General features: G+C 30.4%; 1 protein-coding gene across 5 annotated transcripts in view; it reads left to right on the top strand.

Moving 5' to 3' along the window:
• LOC129237035 (uncharacterized) overlaps window positions 1-23,349 on the top strand; it is a 44,638-nt gene that overhangs the window by 3,827 nt on the left and 17,462 nt on the right. For 4 of the 5 annotated variants that reach the window (XM_054871410.1, XM_054871409.1, XM_054871406.1 and 1 more), the window contains 5 exons: window positions 2,265-3,264; window positions 3,534-4,565; window positions 4,650-6,198; window positions 15,098-15,478; window positions 22,952-23,349. The exon at window positions 22,952-23,349 is cut by the window's right edge and continues 14 nt beyond it. In XM_054871410.1, coding sequence (XP_054727385.1) covers window positions 2,334-3,264; window positions 3,534-4,565; window positions 4,650-6,198; window positions 15,098-15,478; window positions 22,952-23,349 — 4,291 coding nt within the window. In that variant the 5' untranslated portion in view covers window positions 2,265-2,333. The remainder of the gene's footprint in view (window positions 1-2,264; window positions 3,265-3,533; window positions 4,566-4,649; window positions 6,199-15,097; window positions 15,479-22,951) is intronic. The other variant, XM_054871408.1, reaches the window with a different exon arrangement.

Below are 23,349 nucleotides of genomic sequence, written 5' to 3'. Positions count from 1 at the left end.
ATCCTAGACTAAATAAAATGAACAATTTGAACAAATGAAAAATTTAAATTACAGTTGTGATAAAGAAGCAGTAATAGTAACAAAGTTGAAGTTGTAAAATAAGGAAGAGGTAAAAAAGGTAATAATAAAGAAAAGTACATACAAAGTTGAGTACATTCAGCAATATTAGGAATCGCCTTTTTTATAAAATATAAAAAAAAAAAACAAAAATTGTTGTGAACGCATTATAAATACACATATACTCGTACATACACTAGTACAATAAGTTTTTTATAAAAATATTTCAAATGTTTTCATGACTGATTTATTGGTATTAGGGCGGGTCGTTTTAAAAATCGCTCATTGCTCTGTGAAAATCGTATTCTAGGGATCGAAATAAGAAACTTTGCCGAAGGAATCATACCTCTGAAACGAATTCTGATGTTCCCCAATTTGGGTTGTTGTTGTTGTTGTTTTTAACAGCGTAGTTAGCCCTGTCAGTGTAGGTATATCATCTGTCATCTTCGTCTAGCTCATCTAGGGGTAGGCCCAGGAAACATGCTGTTTCGACAGGTTGGGTCCAGAGGGAGAGGGGGGTTAGATGAGTCTGATTGAGGGGGCATGTGAAGAGGTGGTTAGTGTCGTGCGGGGTCCCTTCACATGCCGGACATGTGTTTGGTATGTCGGGGTCAATTCTGGATAGGTAGGAGTTTAACCTGCTACAATATCCAGAACGTAATTGTGCCAATGTTACACGAGTCTCACGGGGAAGCTGGAGCTCTTCATCTGCAATGGGTGGTGGTTGGAGTCCGATTACGGCATTCACAGGACGGGAGTTCATGAAGGTGGTAACGGTCTCCCGGTGAATGTCGTTTGATGACTGTCTGAATACTGTCCTGTCCAGTAGGTCTCGGTTAGTTTTGTCCTGGAGTTCGTCAGCGTAATCGAGGAGATGTCTCCTGACGTGTCTGGGAGGCGGCTCGGGCTCAAGCAGGTGTCTGCAGGGGTGAAACCTGCGGTAGCACCCCAGCAGGAACTGCTTGCTGAGCAATTTGTTGTGCTCCGCAACTGGGAGCATTTGTGCCTCGTTGTGCAGGTGTTGTATGGGCGACATCAGGAGGCACCCGGTCGCTGTCCGAATGGCGGTATTCTGACATGTCTGCAGCTTTGTCCACTGCGAATCACTAGTACCAGGCGACCAGACAGGCGCAGCATAGTTTAGAACCGGCCGGCCAATTGCCTTAAATGTCGAAAGCAACAGTTCTTTGTCTTTGCCCCAAGTGCTGCCGGCCAGCGATTTGAGGACCTTGTTGCGATTTTGGACCTTAGTGGCAATTGCGGTTGTATGCGCAGAGAAGGAGAGCAAGCTGTCGAAGGTTACACCCAAAATTTTGGGGTTATTCACAGTCGGAATTGGTGTGTCATCGACTTTTACCTTAAGGGACAGCTTGACCTCCTTTGTCCAGGTGGTGAAAAGGGTCGCCGTGGACTTGGTGGGGGAAAGTTGGGTCGAACTTTTGGGTAGGGGCAAATTTTGAAAAATCCCACTTTGACCCATTTAGAGTGCTCCAATCGAGTCCAAATGTATGACCGACTCCCACTAACTTTGGACGGCCGATCCACCCATACCAGTGGCACACCCCCTCGAACTCCCCTGGGGGGTTCCCCATACAATCATTTCAAAATATCACCATTTTTGGCCTTTACATGAAAAAATCAGCTAAATGGCTATGTTTTTTCTTTATTTTTATTTATTTATAATAATATTTATAATTTATTTATAATAATATCTATTTTTTCTCTTAAGAAATTAGAACATATGTAAATGAAAAAATTAATTTAAGTGAGTTATAGAAAAGATACTAAAAAGTTCGACCCAAATTGGGGGATATTAGAATTCGTTTTAGAGGTATGGTTCCTTCGGCAAAGTTTCTTATTTTGATCCCTAGAATATGATTTTCACAGAGCAATGGGCGATTTTTTTGCCTCCCCACAAATCGACCCGGCCTAATTTGTATATAATAAAACTGTACGACAGTCGGTTCTACTTAACCGGAACGACCCGGATTTATATCCACCCCAGGACTGTCACCTCAGCAGCATATATGCATGGGGAATGTTTATGCTGCTACAACAACAATCTATTTAAGCTCAACTGTAAGATCTGAAGCACTTTTTGTACACATTTGTCAGCAAATAGTTAACACCGCCACATACATGTATTTTATGATACTGTTAAATTTTGAAAACCAGTTTTTTAAATGCTTTCATTTTTCTTTTTACAGCTGCAGCAGCAACCGTCACCGGCATCAGCCGCTTGGCAGCAACCAACTTACGGGCAGCCGAATAAAATCATGCAATCTAATGCTGCCGCTACTAACAATAATTGGCCGCAACAACAACAACAGCAGCAGCCACTGCAGCAGCAACCACAACATGCCAGCAATCTGTACCCCACTCAACCGCAGCAACAACACACAACAGCAAATGCCACGCATAATATCTGGCAGCCGCCGGACTTGCCAGTGTCGGCTGCTGTAAATAGCGCGCCACCGCAACAGCAGCAACAACAATATCCACATCAAACCACATATGATAATTATTTCACATCAAACCAATCGACTCAACAGCAGCCACCACAACAGCCACCGCCTCCCACTGCACAGCAGGCACAATATCAACAGCAACCGCTGCAGCAAGTGGCACACGATACGTCGAATTTCTTTCAGCCACAGACACAGTCACAATATCAGCAGCAGCCAGCTCAACCCGCTGCTGATTTCTTTGATAACAACAATGCGAACAAGAGCGATGGCTGGGGTGACTGGGATTGGAATGATAATGGGAATGTGATTGGTAGTGAAGCTGAACAAGCACCAACTGGGCAGCAGCAGCAGCAGCAACAGCAGCAGCAGCATTCCACACAGTTGCCGATTCAGAAGCCGACGTATCAACAACAACAACAACCTCCACAACAACATATTTCGGAGCCACAATCAACGAACTACAACACTTCAAATGTAATTGAGGACAGCTTTGGTACACAATCGACGAACGAGAACTGGAGTTGGAATCTTGGCGACGATGTAAATGCGAATGCGAATACTGTAGGTGTCGAAAAACAACCCACACTACCACCTCAAGTGCCAACAACTACAAATAACCGTCAAGCAACACAAGTGCCCCGACAAGTCGCAAACAGCGTTCAAGTGCCTCAACAGAAAGCGGCTGAATTTGCTGTAACAGATGCAGGTGGGGTGAAAGCGGCAGCAGCAACTGTTTTAGGTTGGTACGACATAAAGTACTTGGTAGTTCATGGGAGGCGTAGTTAGGAACAGTTTTTGTGTTGAAATTTGAAACGATATTTTGTGAGGATCTTGTTGTTTTACGTTTTACAGAAGATAAGACAAAAGATACTCAAAAATAACGCATTCTATTTTTCTTTTCAAACTCTTATATAATTTTGCATATGCTCTTATTTAAATGATTTTTTTTAACGATTTAATTTAAAAATCGTGTAATTTCTAACATTTTCGCGCGTTTTCTTTTCGCAGGCAAACCCACTTCACTACCACTCTCCGAAGCGAGCAATGAGAATTACAATACAAGTGCGCCACCACCAGCAATTAGCCTCGTCGCTTCCGCTCCCTCATCCACTGTTACCGGTGTCGCCGTCACAACCAATAGCAACATTCCAAACTCCGTTTACGTATCACAAGCCAAACCAGTTTCGCGCCCATCACGGCAGTACGCCTCACCACCAGGCGTTGCCAGTCCCACAAGCGAGCCGTTGGAAAATGCCTTAGCACCACCACAGGCTTTCCAAAATGAAATAGCTGCTGCACAACCCGAAACAATATTGCTTGCCGGTGCCACGCAAAATTTACCGCTGCAAACTCCGCCGCCGCCAGCCATGACACCGCCAAACAATTTGCCACCGCCGCCTGGTGCTGGCGCTGTAGCTGCTGGCAATCCTTTTAAGCGTGCAGGTGCTGTGCAGCATCACCGCGCTGGCTTGTTGGCAACCAGCAACTCCGCGCCACCAACAGCAGCAGCCTTTGCGGTGCCACCACCACCTGCTGATTTTGCTAATCCGTTGCTCAACCACTTGGAACCTGATAATTCAGAAATATTGCATGAGAATCAAGAAGTTTTAGGCTTGCCCTTGCCTTCGCCGCCACCACCGTCGCTGCAGCAGCCGACAACACAGTCAATGACTTTACCTGGCGCTCCTATGGGCTCAATGCCTCCAACAGCCACACAAACGGCGTTACCGCCGCCGCCGCCGCCCAATGATGAACGCAATCAGTACTTGCAGACCAGTCCTTTATCGGAGAACCCCGATGAGGAGTTGAATTTAGAAGTCGATAGTTTACCGCCACCTGGTCTATCGCGTTTGGTGCTGGGACAGCCCGAGTTGCTGGAAGCATCACAACGCATGGTGACTGGCACCGAGGAGCCGGCAAATATGCATATGGATGAGCGTCATGCAGATGGCGAGGATACATCGCTGGAGCAGGTACAACCAGTGCCGCTGCTAAATGCCGCCCAGCGTGGGGGCTTGAGCAATAGCGGCAACTTGGGAGGTAAGAAATCTGTTCTATTCTAATTTTTAAGGGTTCTATGAAATAGCGAAAAAACTAATATATCTTCTATTCTACTATCCACAGCGCCTTCTGCGTCCGCCAACAATAGCAACACTATAGATATTACCACAGATCGCAATTTGTATTTGGTGCCTGGCGAAAGTAATGTTAGCAACGAGCAACGCGTTGTGACGGGAGTCGAAAGGTCACCCGAGAGCAATGCCCCTGCGCCACCGCCACAAATCGCTAGTGGCCAGCGCGAAATTGAGCTTGACGGTGAGAATTTGGAGGATCAACAGCAGTTGCAGCATCCGCCCTTGCTCACCGTGAACAGTCGCGATGAGCCACCTTTGGAGGGCGCTGCTGCTAGCAGCGAACCGCCAGCACCTTCAAACGCTGAGAACCATGATGCTCATCACCATCATGCTCAACACCACCATCATCATCAGACGAAATCAAAGGATCTATCCAATGCCTCGACTGGCAATGATGAGAGCGATCCGGTGGCAGATCATCAGCACCACCTTCACGCGACGCGTTACACAGGTAGCAACAAGTCGCGCAAACACTCGGCTGGTGAGTTGGAGCGGAAAGTAATTGATCGTCAGCAACAACAGCGCCGCGACAAGCAACGCAGCTCTGTTGATCGATATGAAAGCGACGATCTCGAACTCGACGAGTCCGAACCATACTCGAGTGATCGTGAGCGCGAGCGTGAACGTGAACGTCGTCGCGGCTATCGTGAAGGTAGTGTACGCAGCGATCGTGACCGCGAAGAGCGAGAGTATGCGAAGGATAAACGGCGCCGCGGAGGTGATCGTGGTGAGAAGCGCGACGAACGTGGCGCTGGCGATCGTGAAAAGTTGCGCGATAAGTATTATGCACGTGAAAGTGGCAAATCAGATGCATTGCGCCGAAGTGTGCGTCACAATCGCCAATACGAAGAGGATGTAGACGATACGGCTGGTCGGCGCAAAGAGCAATCACGTCGCAATGGTACACGTCATCACAATGAAGATCGCGCCGGACGCAGCGATCGCAGTGAACGCGACTATGACGACTACAATCGTCGTCATCGTGGCTCAACTAAACGCGGTGAAAAATCCATCGATGAGGGGCGCGACGTGCGCCGTAGCACTTATGTGGATGATGAACGGCGCGAGCATCGGCGCACACGTCGCGAACGCGGCGTTGACTATGATACACTGGAGCGCCGACCTCGTGGTGGGGGCGACAAACCAACGCGTGGTGAACGTGGCGATGCACGCGAATACGAAGAGTACCGTAAGCAGAGCTCACGCAATGCACGTGAAAGTGATTTGGAAAAGGAGCGCGCACGCTACGATCCACGACATGCCGCCATGTATGGCTATCCGCCAGGCGCGTATGGCTATGATCCGTACACTTCCTATTACTATGAGCAAATGGCGCGCACCAATCCGCAGGCATACTCGGAGTGGTATAAGAAGTACTATGGCCATGCGGCTGCTGCAGCAGCATCGAATTTGGGTGCGCAGATTGCGACAGGCGGCGATCATGCCAGCTTGAATAGTAGCTCTTTGGCGGCAGCTACGGCAGACGGACGTGAGTCGGTGCATTCGGGTCGTAGTTCGGTGCAAAATGACAAGGATAGGTAAGTTGGCTGACACGTTGTTAATGTTTTATGTAATTTTTTTAGTTATTTTTGTTTTGAATTTTATTTTATTAACGACTTTGAGTTTGATTTGAGTTAAGTTTGAAATTATTTAGCAATTGAGTTGTATTACGTTGTTATGCTTTGCCTTGAAAATGTAAATATTTACTGAGAAGTATTCTAACTCGAGTATGAATTGCGTATGAGAATCACCTAAGTAGAGCTTGTGTAATAATCCAAGTAATTTAATCCCCTAATAAGTTTCCTTTCCTCTTGTTCCCTTTGCTTTTGCTTTTAATTCTTAGTTAGTACTAACTTTTTCTAATTCAAAAAGTTCCTAACAGGGAAATCAACTAAAACACAATCGCTGAAAATAACTGAATGGATGTATTTTCCTTGGTAGGCTTTCTAGGCAATGGCAAGTCTCCGAGAGCCTCTCTGCCATAAAAAGAAAGTTTAGAAGCACTGTTATTAGTGCAATCAAATTAGTCAATAGCTTGAAAATTATGACGAATGTGAAGAGTAATGACATCAACATTAAAATTAGGAAAGGTAACATTTTTTATTCGCCAAATTTAAAAATTAACAAAACAGGCCAAAGAAAAAAAAACGAAATAAAACTAAAAGAAATTTTAGAAAGTTAAAGTAAAGAAAAAAATTAATATATTACATAAAAATTAAAGAAGAAAATTATTAAATAAACAAATTAAATATTATCAATTAAAATTAAATAGAATAAAATCAAAATACAATAATAAAATGAAAAATATTATTTTTTTTTATTAAATTAATAAAAATATTAGAACACATGAAAAACATGTAGGAAAAATATTTTAAAATTTATCAATTGACGTAGTTTAATTACAAAAATGTTTAAAAATATCCAATCGCTTGCGAACTGGTTTTCATTACAACAATTGCCAAGTCATCAAACTTTTATCTTGGTTCTGCTCCGGCGATAAGGCGCTAGAAAGCTTCTTAAGTAAACAGTTTTTAGCGCCAAATTTTTTTTTATATTAACTTACGTTAGTAAAAACCTCGGCAAAGGTTGTAGATAACAGCTAAATAAAATAACAAAAACAATTATGAAATCTCTACAGTAATTTAGGTAGATTGGCAACAGTTGTTTATAGCTGTGATTAGCGAGCGTTTGCTATTCTTACGTATATTCGTAGGTATTCTTATCATATAGGATACCAACTCGTAAATATTATTAGAAGTTTGTATTTTTTTTTTTAATTAAAAGAAATATTCTTTTTGTACCAATTATTTTCTATTTTTCCAAATATTATTTTGGTGCAAACAACTATTTTAAAATTTTTTGTAAGGATATTTTTAATTTTTTTTTTTCAATTATCTATTTTTTAATTTTTATAGTATTATTATAATATTTTTTTATATATTTTTCTAAAAAATAGAAAACCCAAATATATATGTTATGATAATTCCCCTCTTTTTTTTAATTTTGATAAATATTAAAAAAAAATTTTTTTTGAATATTTTTCAATTATTTAGTTTATTTGTTGGAGATAAAGTGGTGCAACATTAATTATCAATTCTGTTTTTGAACACTTTTTTACCAAATAAAAAAATAATTTTCATCCAATGAGATTGTGCGAAAAAAATGTTCGAGGATACACAAGGTGGCGCAAAATTAATCATCAAAAAATTATTATTTTTTTAATAACTTTTTTACTAAACAAAAGAAAAACAAATGATTTTGAGTGTTTCAAAAACATTACTTTGTCCTTTACGCGCTCCATTGCTTGACTTTTTGTATACTGCAGCTGTGTAGTTCGCGGGCGTCAAATATGATTGACGTTCGACGCCATTTATAAATTTAAAAAATAGTAATTATAAATCTTTCGATAGGGCAATTACTTTTGCGCCACTTTGTATTTTCCTGTAATTTTTCTTATATAAACTCCATTTGTCTATAAACCAATTTAATAATTTGATGATCTTTTTTTATTTTATGTTTTTAAAATAGCTTTTAATTATCAAATAAGTTTAAATTTTTATTTATTTTTAATAGTTTTTTGTAAAAGGTTTTTCATGAGTTTTCTGCTTTGTTTTTTTATTTGTTAAATTTTTCTTATATTTCATTCAATTTAGAAAAACTTTAAATTTTTAAATTTTAATTTTTTCATTATGTAATTATTTATATTTTCAAAAATTTTAAATGCTCTTTTATTTTATTTTGTCAAATAATCTTTTAATTATCAAATATGTTTTAATGATTACTTATTTTAAATAATTTCTAAATATTTTTTTGTATTTTCTACTTTGTTTTTTTTTCTTCTTATTTTTTTTTTTAATTTTTTTTATATTTCATTCAATTAAAAAAAATTTGGAATTAGGTTTTAATAATTAAAATTGTTTTGATTAAATTTTCTCTAATTTTGTTTGGCAATTAAAATTTTTATATGTTTTCTACTTTGTTCTTGTTTTTAATTTTTTAATTAAATTTTTTTTTTTAATTTTTTAATTAAATTTCTTTTTTAATTTTGCTTATAATTCGTTCAATTTAAAAAAAAAACTTCCAAGTTTTGAAATTCCGTAATTTTGTTTCCCGAATGATTTTTATTTATCAAATATGTTTTAATTTATTTATTTTTAACTTTTTTCAAATATTTTCTTTTGTAATTCCATTATTTTATATATTTTGTATTTTTTTTTAGTCGTTACATTTTACTTAATTTTTCTTTTTTCAATAAATTAAAAAAAACTTGGAATTTTTAAAATTTTGCAAATTTTTTCGAAATACCTTTTAATTGTCAAATACAATATGTTTTAATTTTTTTTTAATTAAAATTTTTCTAAATACTGTTTTTGTAATTACATTTTTTATATATTATCTAATTTGTTTCATTTTTTGAAAATTTTCTTATATTTAACTCAATTAAAAAAACTTTATTTTTTTCTAATTTGTTTAATTTTTGGTAACTTTTATGATATTTTACTCAATTAAAAAAACTTTAATTTATTCAGATTCTGTTATTTTTTCAAAATAGTTGTTAATTATCAAATATATTTTAATTTTTGGTTATTTATTTTTAATTTTTTTAATATTCTTTCTCCATATTTTTTTATTTGATTCAGTTTTTTTTAAATATTTTTTAATTTTTCTTAGTTATACATATATCAGTCATTAAAAGAAATTTAAATTATATTCAAATTTTCATTATTTATTTTTTATTTAACTTTTTTCAGAATAATTTTTTTTTAACTAGCTTTTCGGTTTCATTAAAAGTATGTTTGAAACTCTTTTCTTTAGTTTTTATTATTTTTGTTTATTATTTATTTTATTTTATTTTTTCTACACATTTTTATATTTGTTAAATATTTTTTAGTATATTAAAATTTTTCTTATTTATATTTAATCTATAAAAAATTGAAATGTTTTGAAATTTTCTTTATATCCTTTGTTTCGTTCTTTTTAATATTTCATTTATTATAAAAAATTAAAAAGTCTGTCCTCTAAAGTTTTTTTTATTTATAATTACTTTTATGAAGTATTTTGAATTTCGGTATTTTTACAATTTCTTTTAATAAAAAATTTTACTTTAGTTTAATTAATTTATTTGAATTTTTTTCATTTAATTAATATTTTATTTGATTTCCATTCTTTTATCCCATTTTTTATTTTTTTTTTCTTTATTTAAATTTTTCCTAAATTTTTTTATTTTCTTTTTTAACTCTAATTAATGTGTCTCATAGTTTTTTACTTATATTTCCTTTTAATTTCTGTTTTATTTTAATAAATTCTTAATGTAATAAGAATAGATGAAAAATTCTTATTCTTCTCTAATTTTTCATTAATATTTTTTATGTGATTTTTATGTTCAATATTATGTTTTTACTTTCTATTTTTTTTACATTAGATTTTATTGTTTTTTACTTATTTTTAATTTTTTTACTTATTTTTTTAATTTCATTATTTTCGATAATTTTATATTTATATTATGTTTAAAAAATATTATTATTAAATTTTGCTTTAAAGTTTGTTTATTTTTATTATATTTTTCTTGCCTTTTAAGTTTTGTTTCCAAATTTATGTTTTATTCTTATGTTTATAAATATTGTTATTGTTCTTTAATAGTTTTAATACGTTTTATTTTATTAAAAATTATTATTTCTTAATTCTAAATACATTTTTTCTAATATAATATTTAAGCAAATTCAATTTTTTTAGTGAATCATGATTAATAATTTATTTTTTTCTTATAAATACAATTTTTCTAATTTTTTAGCAAATTCTATTTTTTTGTTTTACTTTTGTTTTGAATTCACTATATATATTTAATAATATTTATACTCTCTCTTAAGGGGGGGGTAACGTTAATTCATGGAAAAAAGGCACATTTTTATGATTTTTTTTTGATGACACAGTTAAAATTTATTCGTCAAATCTTTTACTACATAAAACTACAGCATTTGAAGTATATTTTGTGAAATTTTCATCCAAAAATATTTAAAAATACGGCAATGGCAGAAATTATTCGGATGCATCTCAAAAAAAAGTAGTTTTGCGGTGCCCCTCATAACTCGGTGTTAAATCATCTGAAATCAAAAAACCAAAGTTATTTCGTTAGATAATCGTTTTCTCCGGGTAACGCCGAGAGGGTTTTTTGAAATTAAAAATTTTTCGATTTTTGGGAACACGTTAAAGTCAAAAACACGATTTTCGCGTAAAAAATCGGTGAATTAGTTACCGTAAAAACAAAAGTATCAACAAATTCGAAAAAAACTCTTCGGCGTTACCTTGTAAAACATCTACAGAAAAAGTGTTCAAAATTTCAAAAGGATCGGTGCAGTAGTTTCAAAGTTATGAGGGGCACCGACTCTGAAAACGTAAGTTGTGGGAACAACGCTTTAAAGTTCAAATGGCGCGCGGTTGAGCCAGGTAGGTAGCAACACTTACATGGCTGTATCTTTGTAAGTTTTGCTCCAATTCATCTAAAATTTTCACAGAATATTCTTGAAAGGTTCTTCATTTAAAAAATCAAATAAAAAAAAAATGCACAAAAAAAAATTTAAAAACGTTACCCCCCCCTTAAAAACTTTGAAAGCGTAGTATAAAACCAAATGCCAAATAAACTCTGGTAAATCATGCCTATAAATCGAGCTAACTTCTAAGCTTGATAATACCTATTCCAACTATATTAACTGCATTCTAGAATAGTTCCCTCTACTGAATACAATAAATGCTGATTTATAAGTTTGAGTGAAATACCCAGAGTTCAAATAGTCTCAGTCGTATTTCCATGATTATGATTAATTCTTTAAGGCTGTACCTTCTAATTATGAATAATTTCACCCACTTAATTCACTATCCGTTTCTAGATGCATCTGTACGTCATTACTACCAACTTTAACAGCGTCTGATAGTTCATTTTTTCCGTAAGCTACACTTTAAAAATTGGTGCTTTGCCTTGATGAAAAGAAGAATGTAATGAAGAATGCTTTGTTTCTCTGTTTAGCTAAAAAATTATAAATTATAAAAGAACATGAAAATGTGTTCACTTCTGCTGGCCAGTTAAGTCCGGAATACTTAGACATACGCTTATTATTCTTTTAAAATTTCATTTATTGAATCTCAAGGCATAGACCTTTGAAATGATGAAGAGTTCTTTGTTAGTTTAGAGCGATTCTATGTCAAGTGCTTCAAGTATTTTCGACATTATCGTGAATTCTTCTAAAAATTGGTTTACTTCTAGGCTTGAGTAGAAAAAAAAGTAAAATGAGAAAAACTTCAAAACTACTTTATAATTTTTAAATTTATTCAATGTTGGAAAGCTTGGAATTGAGCTTTTTTAAGGAAAATATCTTTGATTCTTTTTAAAATTTACATATATTTTTTTAATTAAACAAAAAATCTCATTTTTTAAATAAAAAAAGAAAATTTAAATAAAAAATAAAAGAAAAAAAAACAAAAAAAATTTTAAATAAAAAATAAAAGTTTTCATAAAATATTTGAGGAAAAAAAAATTTATAAAATTTTCGAGGAAAAAAGTAAAATTTTCCATAAAATGTTTGAGGGAAAAAATAAAAAATTTTCATAAAATGTTTGAGGTGAAAAGTAAAATTTTTTCATACAAGGTTTGAGGAAATAAATAAAATTGGTTTTTTAAGTTCCTCGAATATTTTATTTATAAAAAAGTTTTAAATAAAAAAAAAAATTTATTGAAAAAAAAAAATGTTTAAATAAAAAAAACAATTAAAAAAATTTTTTTTTTTAATTTAATTAAAATTTGAAAATTTGGTTTAATTTTTCTTAAAGTTAATTTTTTTTTTAATTTTAGGATAACTATACTTTGCAAAGACTTTTTTGTAATACAAATTTTGTTTAATCTATTTTTTTTAATTTAAATTTGTTTGTTTTAATTTTTAGGATAAAATGTACTTTGTACAGAATTTTTTTTAAGGAAAATTAGATCTTTTTGTTCAAAATTTTTACTTCAGGAAAAGTAACTTGCATTTCAGCTTCATTAAATCGTCATTGTCTTCAAAGATAAGTTCACAAATTTCCAAGTTTTCCCCTTTCCCACTTGCGCTTTTCATAAAAGTTTTAGCGCTCATTAAAGTTTTCTGTGCATATCGCAAATAATTTATCTCGTAAAATTTCTGAATAAAGTTTATTAAGGGTCTAAGAAACATTAAAAAAACTGCAACAAAAAAAAATTCCAAAAAAGTTTATTTTCTTCCCCAAACATTTTATAAAAAAATTCAATTTTTTCCTCCAAACATTTGATAAAATAATTTTATTTTTTTCCTTAAAAATTAAAAAAAAAATTTTTTTTCCTCAAATATTTTATGAAATTTTTTATTTCCCTCAAACATTTTATAAATAAAAATTTATTTTTTTCCCCAAACATTTGATAAAATAATTTTATTTCCTTCCTCAAACATTTGATACAAAAATTAAAATTTTCCTCGACTATTTTACTAAAAATTTTATTTCTACCTCAAACATTTGATAAAATAATTTTACTTCCTTCCTCAAACTTTTAATAAAATAATTTTATTTTTTTCCTCAAAATTTTATAAAATAATTAAATTTTCTTCCTCACACAATTGATGGAAAAAATTATTTTTTCTTATGAAAAATTTTATTTTTTTCCTCAAAATTTTATAAAATAATTAAATTTTCTTCCTCAAACAATTGATAGAAAAAATTATTATTTCTTATCAAAAATTTTATTTTTTTCCTGAAAATTTTATAAAATAATTAAATTTTTTTCCTCAAACATTTTATGAAAAATTTAATTTTTTTCCTCAAACGTTTTATAAAAAATATTTAGCATTTGATAAAATAATTTTATTTTTTTCCTCAAACATTTGATAAAATAATTTTGTTTTTTCCTCAAACATTTTTTAAAAAAAATTATTTTTTTCCTCAAACATTTGATAAAATAATTTTTTTTTCCTTGAAAATTAAAAAATAAAATTTTTCATAAAATGTCATTGATGTCAATCATTTGATAAATTGAATTAATTTTTTTCCTCAAACAGTTTATGAAATTTTGTTTTCCTCAAGCACTTGATAAAATAGTTTTATTTGTTTGTAATAACACAGGCCTGCGAAATTTAACTTTTTTCAGTTTCTAGAATGGCTGTACTTGTTTCTTGTAGTTTTTTATGCGCTGAAAACGAATCTGACCTTCAAAATGCTCCATCACGTCAGGATTTTTGGTAAATGAAGCCTAAAAGGTCAAAAAATGGCCATTTTAGCCATTTTTGATAATTTTTTTTGGGATAGAAATTTTTTTTTTTCAATTTTCGACGAAAAGGTCGCATAGTACAACTCTTTAGCTTTAAAACCCATTTTTTTAAATTATTGTACGATTTAAAAAAAAAAGTTATGACATTTTGAAATTAACAGTTTCAGTTACGCCAATAGACGTTATACCCAACGATTGGCGTAACTGAAACTGTTAATTTCAAAATGTCATAACTTTTTTATTAAAAATCGTACAATAATTTAAAAAAATGGGTTTTAAAGCTAAAGAGTTGTACTATGCGACCTTTTCGTCGAAAATTGAAAAAAAAAAATTTCTATCCCAAAAAAAATTATCAAAAATGGCTAAAATGGCCATTTTTTGACCTTTTAGGCTTCATTTACCAAAAATCCTGACGTGATGGAGCATTTTGTTGAAGGTCAGATTCGTTTTCAGCGCATAAAAAACTACAAGAAACAAGTACAGCCATTCTAGAAACTCACCCTCGCAGGACTGTGTAATATATATAATAAATTATTAAATAAATTAAAGCAAACCCAGCGCTAGCAGCGTTTTTTTTAATATATTTGATTCTAAAAAATTAAAAAAAAAAATTAAAAAGATGTGAAAAGAACCTAAGATATTTCCCGACAATTTTCAACATTGAAGAAATCTCAAATTTATTAAATTTGTTTAAAACTTTTTTTAGTTTCAGCTTCACGCTCTGGCACCACATTGATTCAAAAAATCTTAAAACTAACGTAATCTTTATCTGCCTAACACTTAACAAGCACTGCGCTTAAAAGTATGCAAGAATTCTCGAATATTTCCAAAAAACAACGCCACCAAAATATTTCATTTGTAGCTAACGAGAAAAAACGAAACTATCTACGCATAATTCTTGTCAATAACGTAGTGTTGTATGTATGTATGTGTGTGTGGCTAATACCTAAAATCTATGTATCTGAGAACCCGTAAATGTTACTAAATCATAAATAAACCGAACTTGATTGTTTTCATATGTAAACGAAATAAAAAAAGAACAAAATTCAAAAAAATTAAAATTGGAAATATTGTAATACCACATTAAAAAAAATAATAAAAAAAAAAAAAACAAATAGCAGACAAATTGTTGAAATTCAATATGCAATCATCATCAATCACTTCCTCAACTTTAGGTATACACATGCATACATTTCACAAGCCAATGAATTCCATCGACATTTGCAACAGCGGCATCTGCAAACACAGCAGCAGCAGCAACAACAACAACACATGATTTACAATCAACAACATATGAATATATCGCTCAATTCAACAATGGTAGATGATGGCACGGGCAGTCTGTATGGCGGTGGTGGTATTGGCGTCGGGGGCGAAGCTTTACGTGCCGCGCGCTCTACAAGCAATCTGTCGCAAGTCGGCAGCGGTTTCGGCGGTGGCTTCAGTAGCATCGGTGGTGGTGCTGGTGGTGGCGGCGTTGGTTTGACGGCATACTACGCGGGCGTTGGTGGAGTAGCTGCATCTTACTATGCGCGTTCAGATTATGCGGAGTCCAGGTGCTGCCAAGCAACAACTTTACTACTACTTCTACTACTACTACTACTACTGCTTTTTAGTTTCGTTTTGCTAGTAAAAAATCATACGTACAAAATTTATTACTCTATATTCGTATACGTTCGTTTGGTCGACTGCGTTAGGGGTGTTCACAGTGTACGCAAGTTCTTGTCAAGACGAAAAACGTATTATTTATGATACGTTTTCATGCTTATAAATATTCGTGTATAACCACAAAACATGAGAGACGCTCTCTGAATATGATAATTAAAATGCAGGGTGTTCTAGAGCAGCGTAAATTGATTTTTCAGCATGGAGAGAATGTGAAATTTGGCGTCGAATATTTCTGTTTAACTGTTTGGTGTGATTTCCCCTCCTTATTCAACCGTTGACCAATCACAAATCCGTACTTCTCAACTCGATTTTGATGCTATGAACTGATAAAAATCATCATCACTTGTTTTGCTAAAATCGTAACAATAACAACAAAAGCAGTGAAACCCATAAACATATGCGGGCCTCCAGGCAGACTCTTCAATTGTCATTCCTTCCACACTCCATCTTCATTATTTTGGCTCACGAGTTTAGCATTTCATATATAAGTCGTTTAGGCATTTTTTGCTCATCATTTCCACTCATTTATTTCAATTTACCTTTACTAATTCATATCCCCTCATTTATTTAAATTTCTTGACTGTTTATTGGCCAGCACTTCAGTCAACTTTTCAGTGATTTTCATACTTAAAATGCTCAGTGAGCTGGAAAAAATTATTAAAATCTTATATAATAAAAAAAACATTTAAAACGTGTTTTTTATAGAGTTTCGTACTCTTGCATAGCCATCTTGACTGCTTACTACATTGTCAAATATACATCGTGCACTGTGAATACCCCTAATCATCTGTATGTGCATTTGGTTGACCTACATTGGCTTACATACAATTTTTTGCTTCAAATTAGTTTTAGTTGCATTACATAAGTGCATATTTGATATTTTAGTACATATTTCATACATATTTACATATATGACAATTGGTTACATTATTTAATGCATCAAATTTGGCAAAATTTTTATGTTGAATGTCTGAGTAGTTACGTATTTGTTAGCAGAAATCTATATGTGGGGTCTATCTCTTATGCATAAATGCATATTTATTTATGTATACAAAATATACGAATTTTAGTGAAGGTATTTTTTCCATTTTTATATTTTTTCGTACGAAAAAAACTACTAAATTTATATTTATATACATCTACTTATTTATATACTTCTTACTTCACGAATTTTGGGTCTGCTGGCTGTTAGGAATTTCCTCTTTTATGGTTTTACGATATCAAATGTATGTATGTATGTATATTTCCTACACTAATGGGTGATATTTCAACTAAAAGGTCTATCTTTTACCATAAGTAATGGAAAACATATAAATGTTCTTGCCTGCCATGCATCTCATAATACGAAATGCGTTCGAATACGAAATTGTTTTCATATTTTCAGTCTTGCAATTCTTGGTGTTCGATATTTCCTACACAAACATACATACTACTTTAAACACAAATGTTGACACACTCGATTTTAGAAGGGATGAAACATTTTTTATGGGTATACACTAAATGGATTAGTTGCTTAGTTGATGAAAGGCAAAAAATTCTCACTCATTCAGTTATAAAAAATTTTGAAGGCAATGCTATACTTTTTATAAATTTCGTATATGACAATTTTTTTTAATAAAATGTCTTTTATGCAATTTAAACATTAAAAAGGGATTAAAAAATTTAATGTAGCTTGAATTAAATTCAAAATCATATATTTTATAAAAAATCTTCAAAATTCTATAATGATATTTTTTGTATTTTAAAGATTAAACATTTTGCTAAGATTTAATGAAATGTTTTTTTAAGGCAGTAAAAATATTTTTCATAAAAAAAGTTTAAAAAATAAAAATAATTAATTGAACGTGTGCTGTCAATATTTCATTTAATCATTGCAAGATTTCTGTGGCTATAAAAATTAAAAAATTAATTTAAGGATTTTTTTAATTCAAATAGAAACTTTTAAAATTTAATTTTGCTATTTAAATTTTTAAAATTTATTTTTGCTTTTAAACTTTAAAAATAAAATTTTTTTGCTCTAAAAGTTTAATTTCATCGGTGAAAGACTTCTTTGGCTATAAAAATTTGAATTGAATTAATAAAATGCCTTTTATGCTATTTAAAAATTAAAAAAAGTTTAAACAATTTACTGATTCACTTCAGTTTTCAAATTAATATTAAAATAAAAAAACTTTAAAACTTTAATTATGATGATAATTTTGATAAAAATTGATTAAATGTAATTGTTTTTTTGTTTTTAATTGTAATAACAACACCTAAATTTTTTAAAATCAATTTTTTTCTGCCATAAAAATTTCCTTTGATCATGCAAGATTTCTGTGGCTATAAAATTAAAAAAAATTAATTAAAGGATTTTTTTTTAATTTTAATAGCACAAATTTAAATTAAAAAAAAAAAAATTTTTTCCGTTCTAAAAATTGAATTTAATCATTTCAAGACTTTTCTTGCTATAAAAATTAAAAAAAATTAAGAAAACGTTTTTTTTACTAATTTTAGCAGGAATATTTAAATTTTTTAAAGTAAATTGTTTTTGCTCTAAAAATTTCATTTAATAGTGCAAGACAAGAAAAATAAAAAAAAAATTATTAAAGGTATTTTTTTTTAATTTAAATAACTTTTTTGTTTTTTATTTTAATAGAAATGTTATATGTTTTTTGCTTTCAAAATTTGATTCAATCGGTGCAAGACTTCTGTGGCTTTAAAAATTCTGTTATATATACTTTTCTTTAAAACTCTTACAAATGTTGCACTCAATTAACATCTCTATTCTTAGTGAATACCCTTTTTAACCACAATCCATAGAGTGAAAGTTTTTAATTGCTATTTTTGTTTTGCTTTCAATCACTTTAATAGTAAACGTTTTTTTTTTGATATTTTTGTTAAATGAAAAACTGTTTAATAAGATTTTTTTAGTAAACAGTTTTTAATCACGAAATTGTGTTTTGCTCTCGAAAATATCTTTAATCAGTGGAAAGTTTCTGTGCAAAGTGGTTTATGAAAAATTTGAATTATTTTTTATATACTGTGTATTCTCTCTTAGCGAACATCTCTCTTAAGCGGATACTTTTGCTCTCAGTATTTTCGTTTTGTCAGTGCCGTGAAAAATTTACTATAAAAACTTTCTCTTTTCAGCGAATTTTCTAACTAATTTTAAACTTAATGCATACAACTATTATTAAAAATGGATACCTCTATTTTTAGGGACCAACACTTTTAATCAAAATTTAATTTTTTGTATTAACTTTTTTTTTAATAATTTACATACATTGTTTTAATACATTTTGTTTAATAATTTTGTTTTACAAAATTTTTTTTTACACATTTTTTAATAGCCATATTTTTTTTTGTTTTGTTAAAAAAAATTTCTTTTATCGAGCAAAATTTGCTGATATTATTTTAGCGAATTTCTAACGAGGTTTAAAGTTTTAGAGAATACAACTTTTAATTAAAGTTTATAAAATTACATTTTTTAAATACTTTTCTTGAAGTAATTTTTTAAAGTATTTTTTTAAGTTTTTAATATTTTAAAGTATTATTTTAAATATATATATTTTTAATTTTTGAAAGTAGTTTATTTTTAAATTTTTTAAAGTATTTTTTTTTTAATATTTTAAAGAATTTTTTTTTTAATTTTTTAAAGTATTTTGTTTTTTAATTTTTCTTTTTAAATTTTTTTAATCCAAATTTTTTAATAGCCAGATTTTTTTTGCTCTCAAAACTCCATCTAATCAGTGTAAGATTTTCGCACCAAACTGTTTATGAAAATTCTGACATATGTTTTATCAAATTTTCTATCTGATTCTGCAGAACACCTCTACTTTTAGTTTAAATATATTTTATATTTATTTTTATAAATTTTTATATGCGCCTAACTCTGCTTTTCTCTTTGCTGTTTTAAAAATTTATCAACTTCTCAGTGCTTTTGTGGCTCCTGTTTTTTTTTTCAATTTATTACTATTATTTAATTATGAATTCTTGTATTTTTCCATTCATTACAATACCTCATTGTTATTAAGTAAAGGGTGGTCCAAATACAAGTCTCGTATGAAAAATTAATTGGAGTGAATAAAAACCATTTTTACCACATTTCTAGTTTTATTGAAAATATCAAACATAACAATTTCACTTCATTTTAATGAATTTAAAATACGCCTGGTCAGAAATGATGATTTTTCTTCTTAATTCGATGTCCAATACGGGCTGTTTGGAAGCTCATACGGAGCATCGACATTGAGATGAAATTCAAAGCGAAAAGTGGCCTTCGCTCCAGTTGGTAGCTGCTTTAATCGAACAAATTGAGCATTGGAAGCGAAGGTTCAACCCGGATCGTCACGCAAAAAATGATGATGATGAACACTAACATATATTTGTAATTGGGCCACCCTGTAAAAGTTATTCTTCATACCATTTCATTGAATATGGAAGCATATTATTTTATGTAAATATGTGCATTCGTTATCTTTACAGTTATGTAAATATACCATATATGTATGCATATTTGAATGTGTATTACTACGAGTAATCTTTTTCTTTTGCAAATTGTATATATTGCATGTCATATTATTTAAGATACGGATAAAACATTTTTCAATTGTGAAAGTCTAATTTTTTTACCTTAAAAACAAAATTATGGAATTTTATTTATAATTTCTAAACCTCAAAAATCGTCGAAATATGCTTGTGTACGTCGCTACAATAGTCTACTTCTAAATCAAAAGCTAGGAAAGGTTCTTTGTGCAATGGAAAAACTTCAGTGAATTTGAATAAGTAAGCAACAGAGGTTTAGGAAATGGTTTAGCTTTTCATTCGACTAAAAATAGTTTTGTCGACGAGCAGTACTATTTCGGATACATAAAATACTAAAAGAAAATCGAATAGATTTAGTATATACTGAGTGTCTCTGAAAATCGTACAACTAATATTTTTGGACTTGTTTCCTTTTTTGTGAAGTTACTATAAAAATATAGTTAATTTTCTAAGAAAAATAGAATAGAATAGTTCCAAATTGAAACAAAAAAAAGTCGAAGAAAAAAAAAACAAAAATAGAAAAATCTTAATACGATTTAAAAAAAATTTCACTCTTCTTCATAAGATTTTTTCGGGTGTGCAGTCTATTAAATTTTATGTTGCATATATGAAGTGGCTACTATGAGCAGTTTAGGAGTTATGAAGCGTTTCTCTGTTAACCTTGCATATTTTTTTCGCAGAGCAAAAACTATTTTCCACCAAAAAAAATTTAATAAAAGAAAAATTAAATAAAAATAAATAAATAAAAAAATTATACTAAAGAAAACATTAAATTAAATTTAAAAAATAATTGAATTAACAATTAAATTAAATAAAAAAATTAAATGAAATAAAAAATTAACTTAAATAAAAAAGAAATGAATAAATAAAAAAAATTTAAATAAAAACATTAAATTAAAATAAAAAATTATTAAATAAAAAAATTTAATTAAAAATTAAATGAAATAAAAGAAATTAAATTAAATGAAATAATTAAATTAAATAAAACAATTTAAATAAATAAAAAATAAATGAATTAAATAAAAAAATTAATTAAAAAATTAGATTAAATAAAAAAACATTAAATAAAAAAAATTAAATAAAAAATTTAAATTAAATTTATTTACAAATAAAATAAATAACTAAGTGAAATAAAAAAATTTAATTGAATAAAAAAACTGAGTTGAATACAAAAATTTTATTAAATAAAAAAAAAAAATTAAATAAAAAATTAGATTAAATAAAAAAAAATTAATTAACTAAAAAAAAAATTAATTAAAAAAGTAAATTTAATTAAAACAAAAAAATTATAAAAAAAATGTATTTAAATAAAAAAATGAAATGAACTAAATACATGAATTAAATAAATACATTTAATTATATTATAACAAAAAAATTATTAAAAAAAATTTAATTAAGCAATAAAAATGAAATTTATTAAATAAATAAACTTAATTCAAACAAAAATATTTATTACAAAAATTAAATAAAATAAAAAATGTAATTAATTAGAAAAAATTAATTAATAAATGTTTAGTAAATAAAAAATTAAATTAAATAAAATAATAATACGTTCTATAGCTCAACGAAAAACCAAGGCCACTCAAATGAAATAAGCAACGAAACTGCTTATACGACAAAATATTGCAAAATTTTCTGTATTTTTTTGATATTTTGTTTGAGTTTGAGTTATACTGCTGTTGCTAAAATAATAATTATATTTTTTAAGAAATTAACAAAGAAAGAAACGTTTAAAAACTTTGAAAATATTGAGAAAATTAAATTGTACGATTTTTAATGGGAGTCACTGTATATAAATGTTTGAGTATAAATAAACTCTGTCATGGTCAGTTTAGCTGCCCAATTGATCAAAAATGGATAAATAAAAAGACTTAGAGATATTTAAATAAATACGCGGTAAGTGGATTCACAAACCTATTAGTTGTTTACTAAGTAAAAAGTTTCTTTCAGTACTCTCGGACCTGAAAATCGAATCTCTCATCAAATTCTCGAAACGAATTAATATCTTTGACCAAAATCTACAATAAAAATCTCGGTTAGGTGGGGAAATCATATAACATAATGAGCTCTAGGGCAACACAACGAACCCAACTTGCGGTCTATGTGGCACTCCGATGCGGGGTCACCCTTAAACCAACCAACCAACCAAGTAAAAAGTTCCCTTGTAATAGAAAAACAAAATGGCTTGTGTATTCTACTAATGCCAGTGAGAAATTCAAATTTTCTAGTAAAGAAAATATTAGGAAATTTAAAAAATCAGTTAAAGGTTTCGAAATGGAATGGCACTACTTTGGCACTTCCCAAGTAGCACTAAAGCGCCATTTTTTGGAGGGGTTTCACAAAACTGCATTTTTTATTTTATTCGTCCAATTTTGTTTTTGAATAATTTTTTTAATGAATAAAAAAAAAATGTGTGATGGAAACCACAAAAAATTTTGAGTGATGGAAAGCTCTATTTTCACCTCTACGCGATAGGAGCAGCTATCAGGAAATTATAAATCTTCCGATAGTGTTATAAATTTTGCCCCAGCTTGTATTTCTTACTGCAATAATGAAATATTTTTACTATGAAAAATATGTGTTTTAAATCCTTTATATATTACTTAGCATGCATGATTTCAGGGCAAAAAAGTATAATTTACTCTGCGCATGCGCACCTTTACAAATTTTCAATTAATTTTTATACTTTTAAGCAATTTATTTACAACTATATTCTTTTACCGCTTCAAATATACTTTTACTCTTTTATTATCAATTTTTTTTTCAAATCTTATTGTTTCTAATTTCAAATATTTTCAACATTTTACTAACTCACACTCTTACTTCACTTTTAGATCGGGTCATATGTCATTGCGCGATGCCGATGCCATCACCGAACCCGATCCACAACGACTCACACCACGTAAATTCGTCAACGAGCACACAATTGTTTCGCTATCGGCCGGTATACTCGTGACCGTTAAACCGAAGTACACTTCGCATGGCGCCATTAGTAACGTTGTGAAGTTGCAACGTTTGGGTGCCAACGATGCCACACGCCAACTCTTCCAGTCCTACCCTGGTCCACTGGTGCGTGGCCTAACGCATAAGAAGACAATTATAGAGTTTTGCGAAGATCAGATACGTTTGGGTCCCATGGAGACCACCATTTATGCCAAGCAGCTGGTGTGCAATAATATCGATAAATATCGTGGCTCCTACACGTTGATGTGGAATTTACTGATTTTGTTGC

This window comes from Anastrepha obliqua, chromosome 2 (genome assembly GCF_027943255.1).
Source record: "Anastrepha obliqua isolate idAnaObli1 chromosome 2, idAnaObli1_1.0, whole genome shotgun sequence".
NCBI classification, from domain to species: Eukaryota; Metazoa; Arthropoda; class Insecta; order Diptera; family Tephritidae; genus Anastrepha; species Anastrepha obliqua.
Note: the sequence above shows the minus strand (reverse complement) of the source record. Positions and strands in the feature narration are given on the sequence as shown.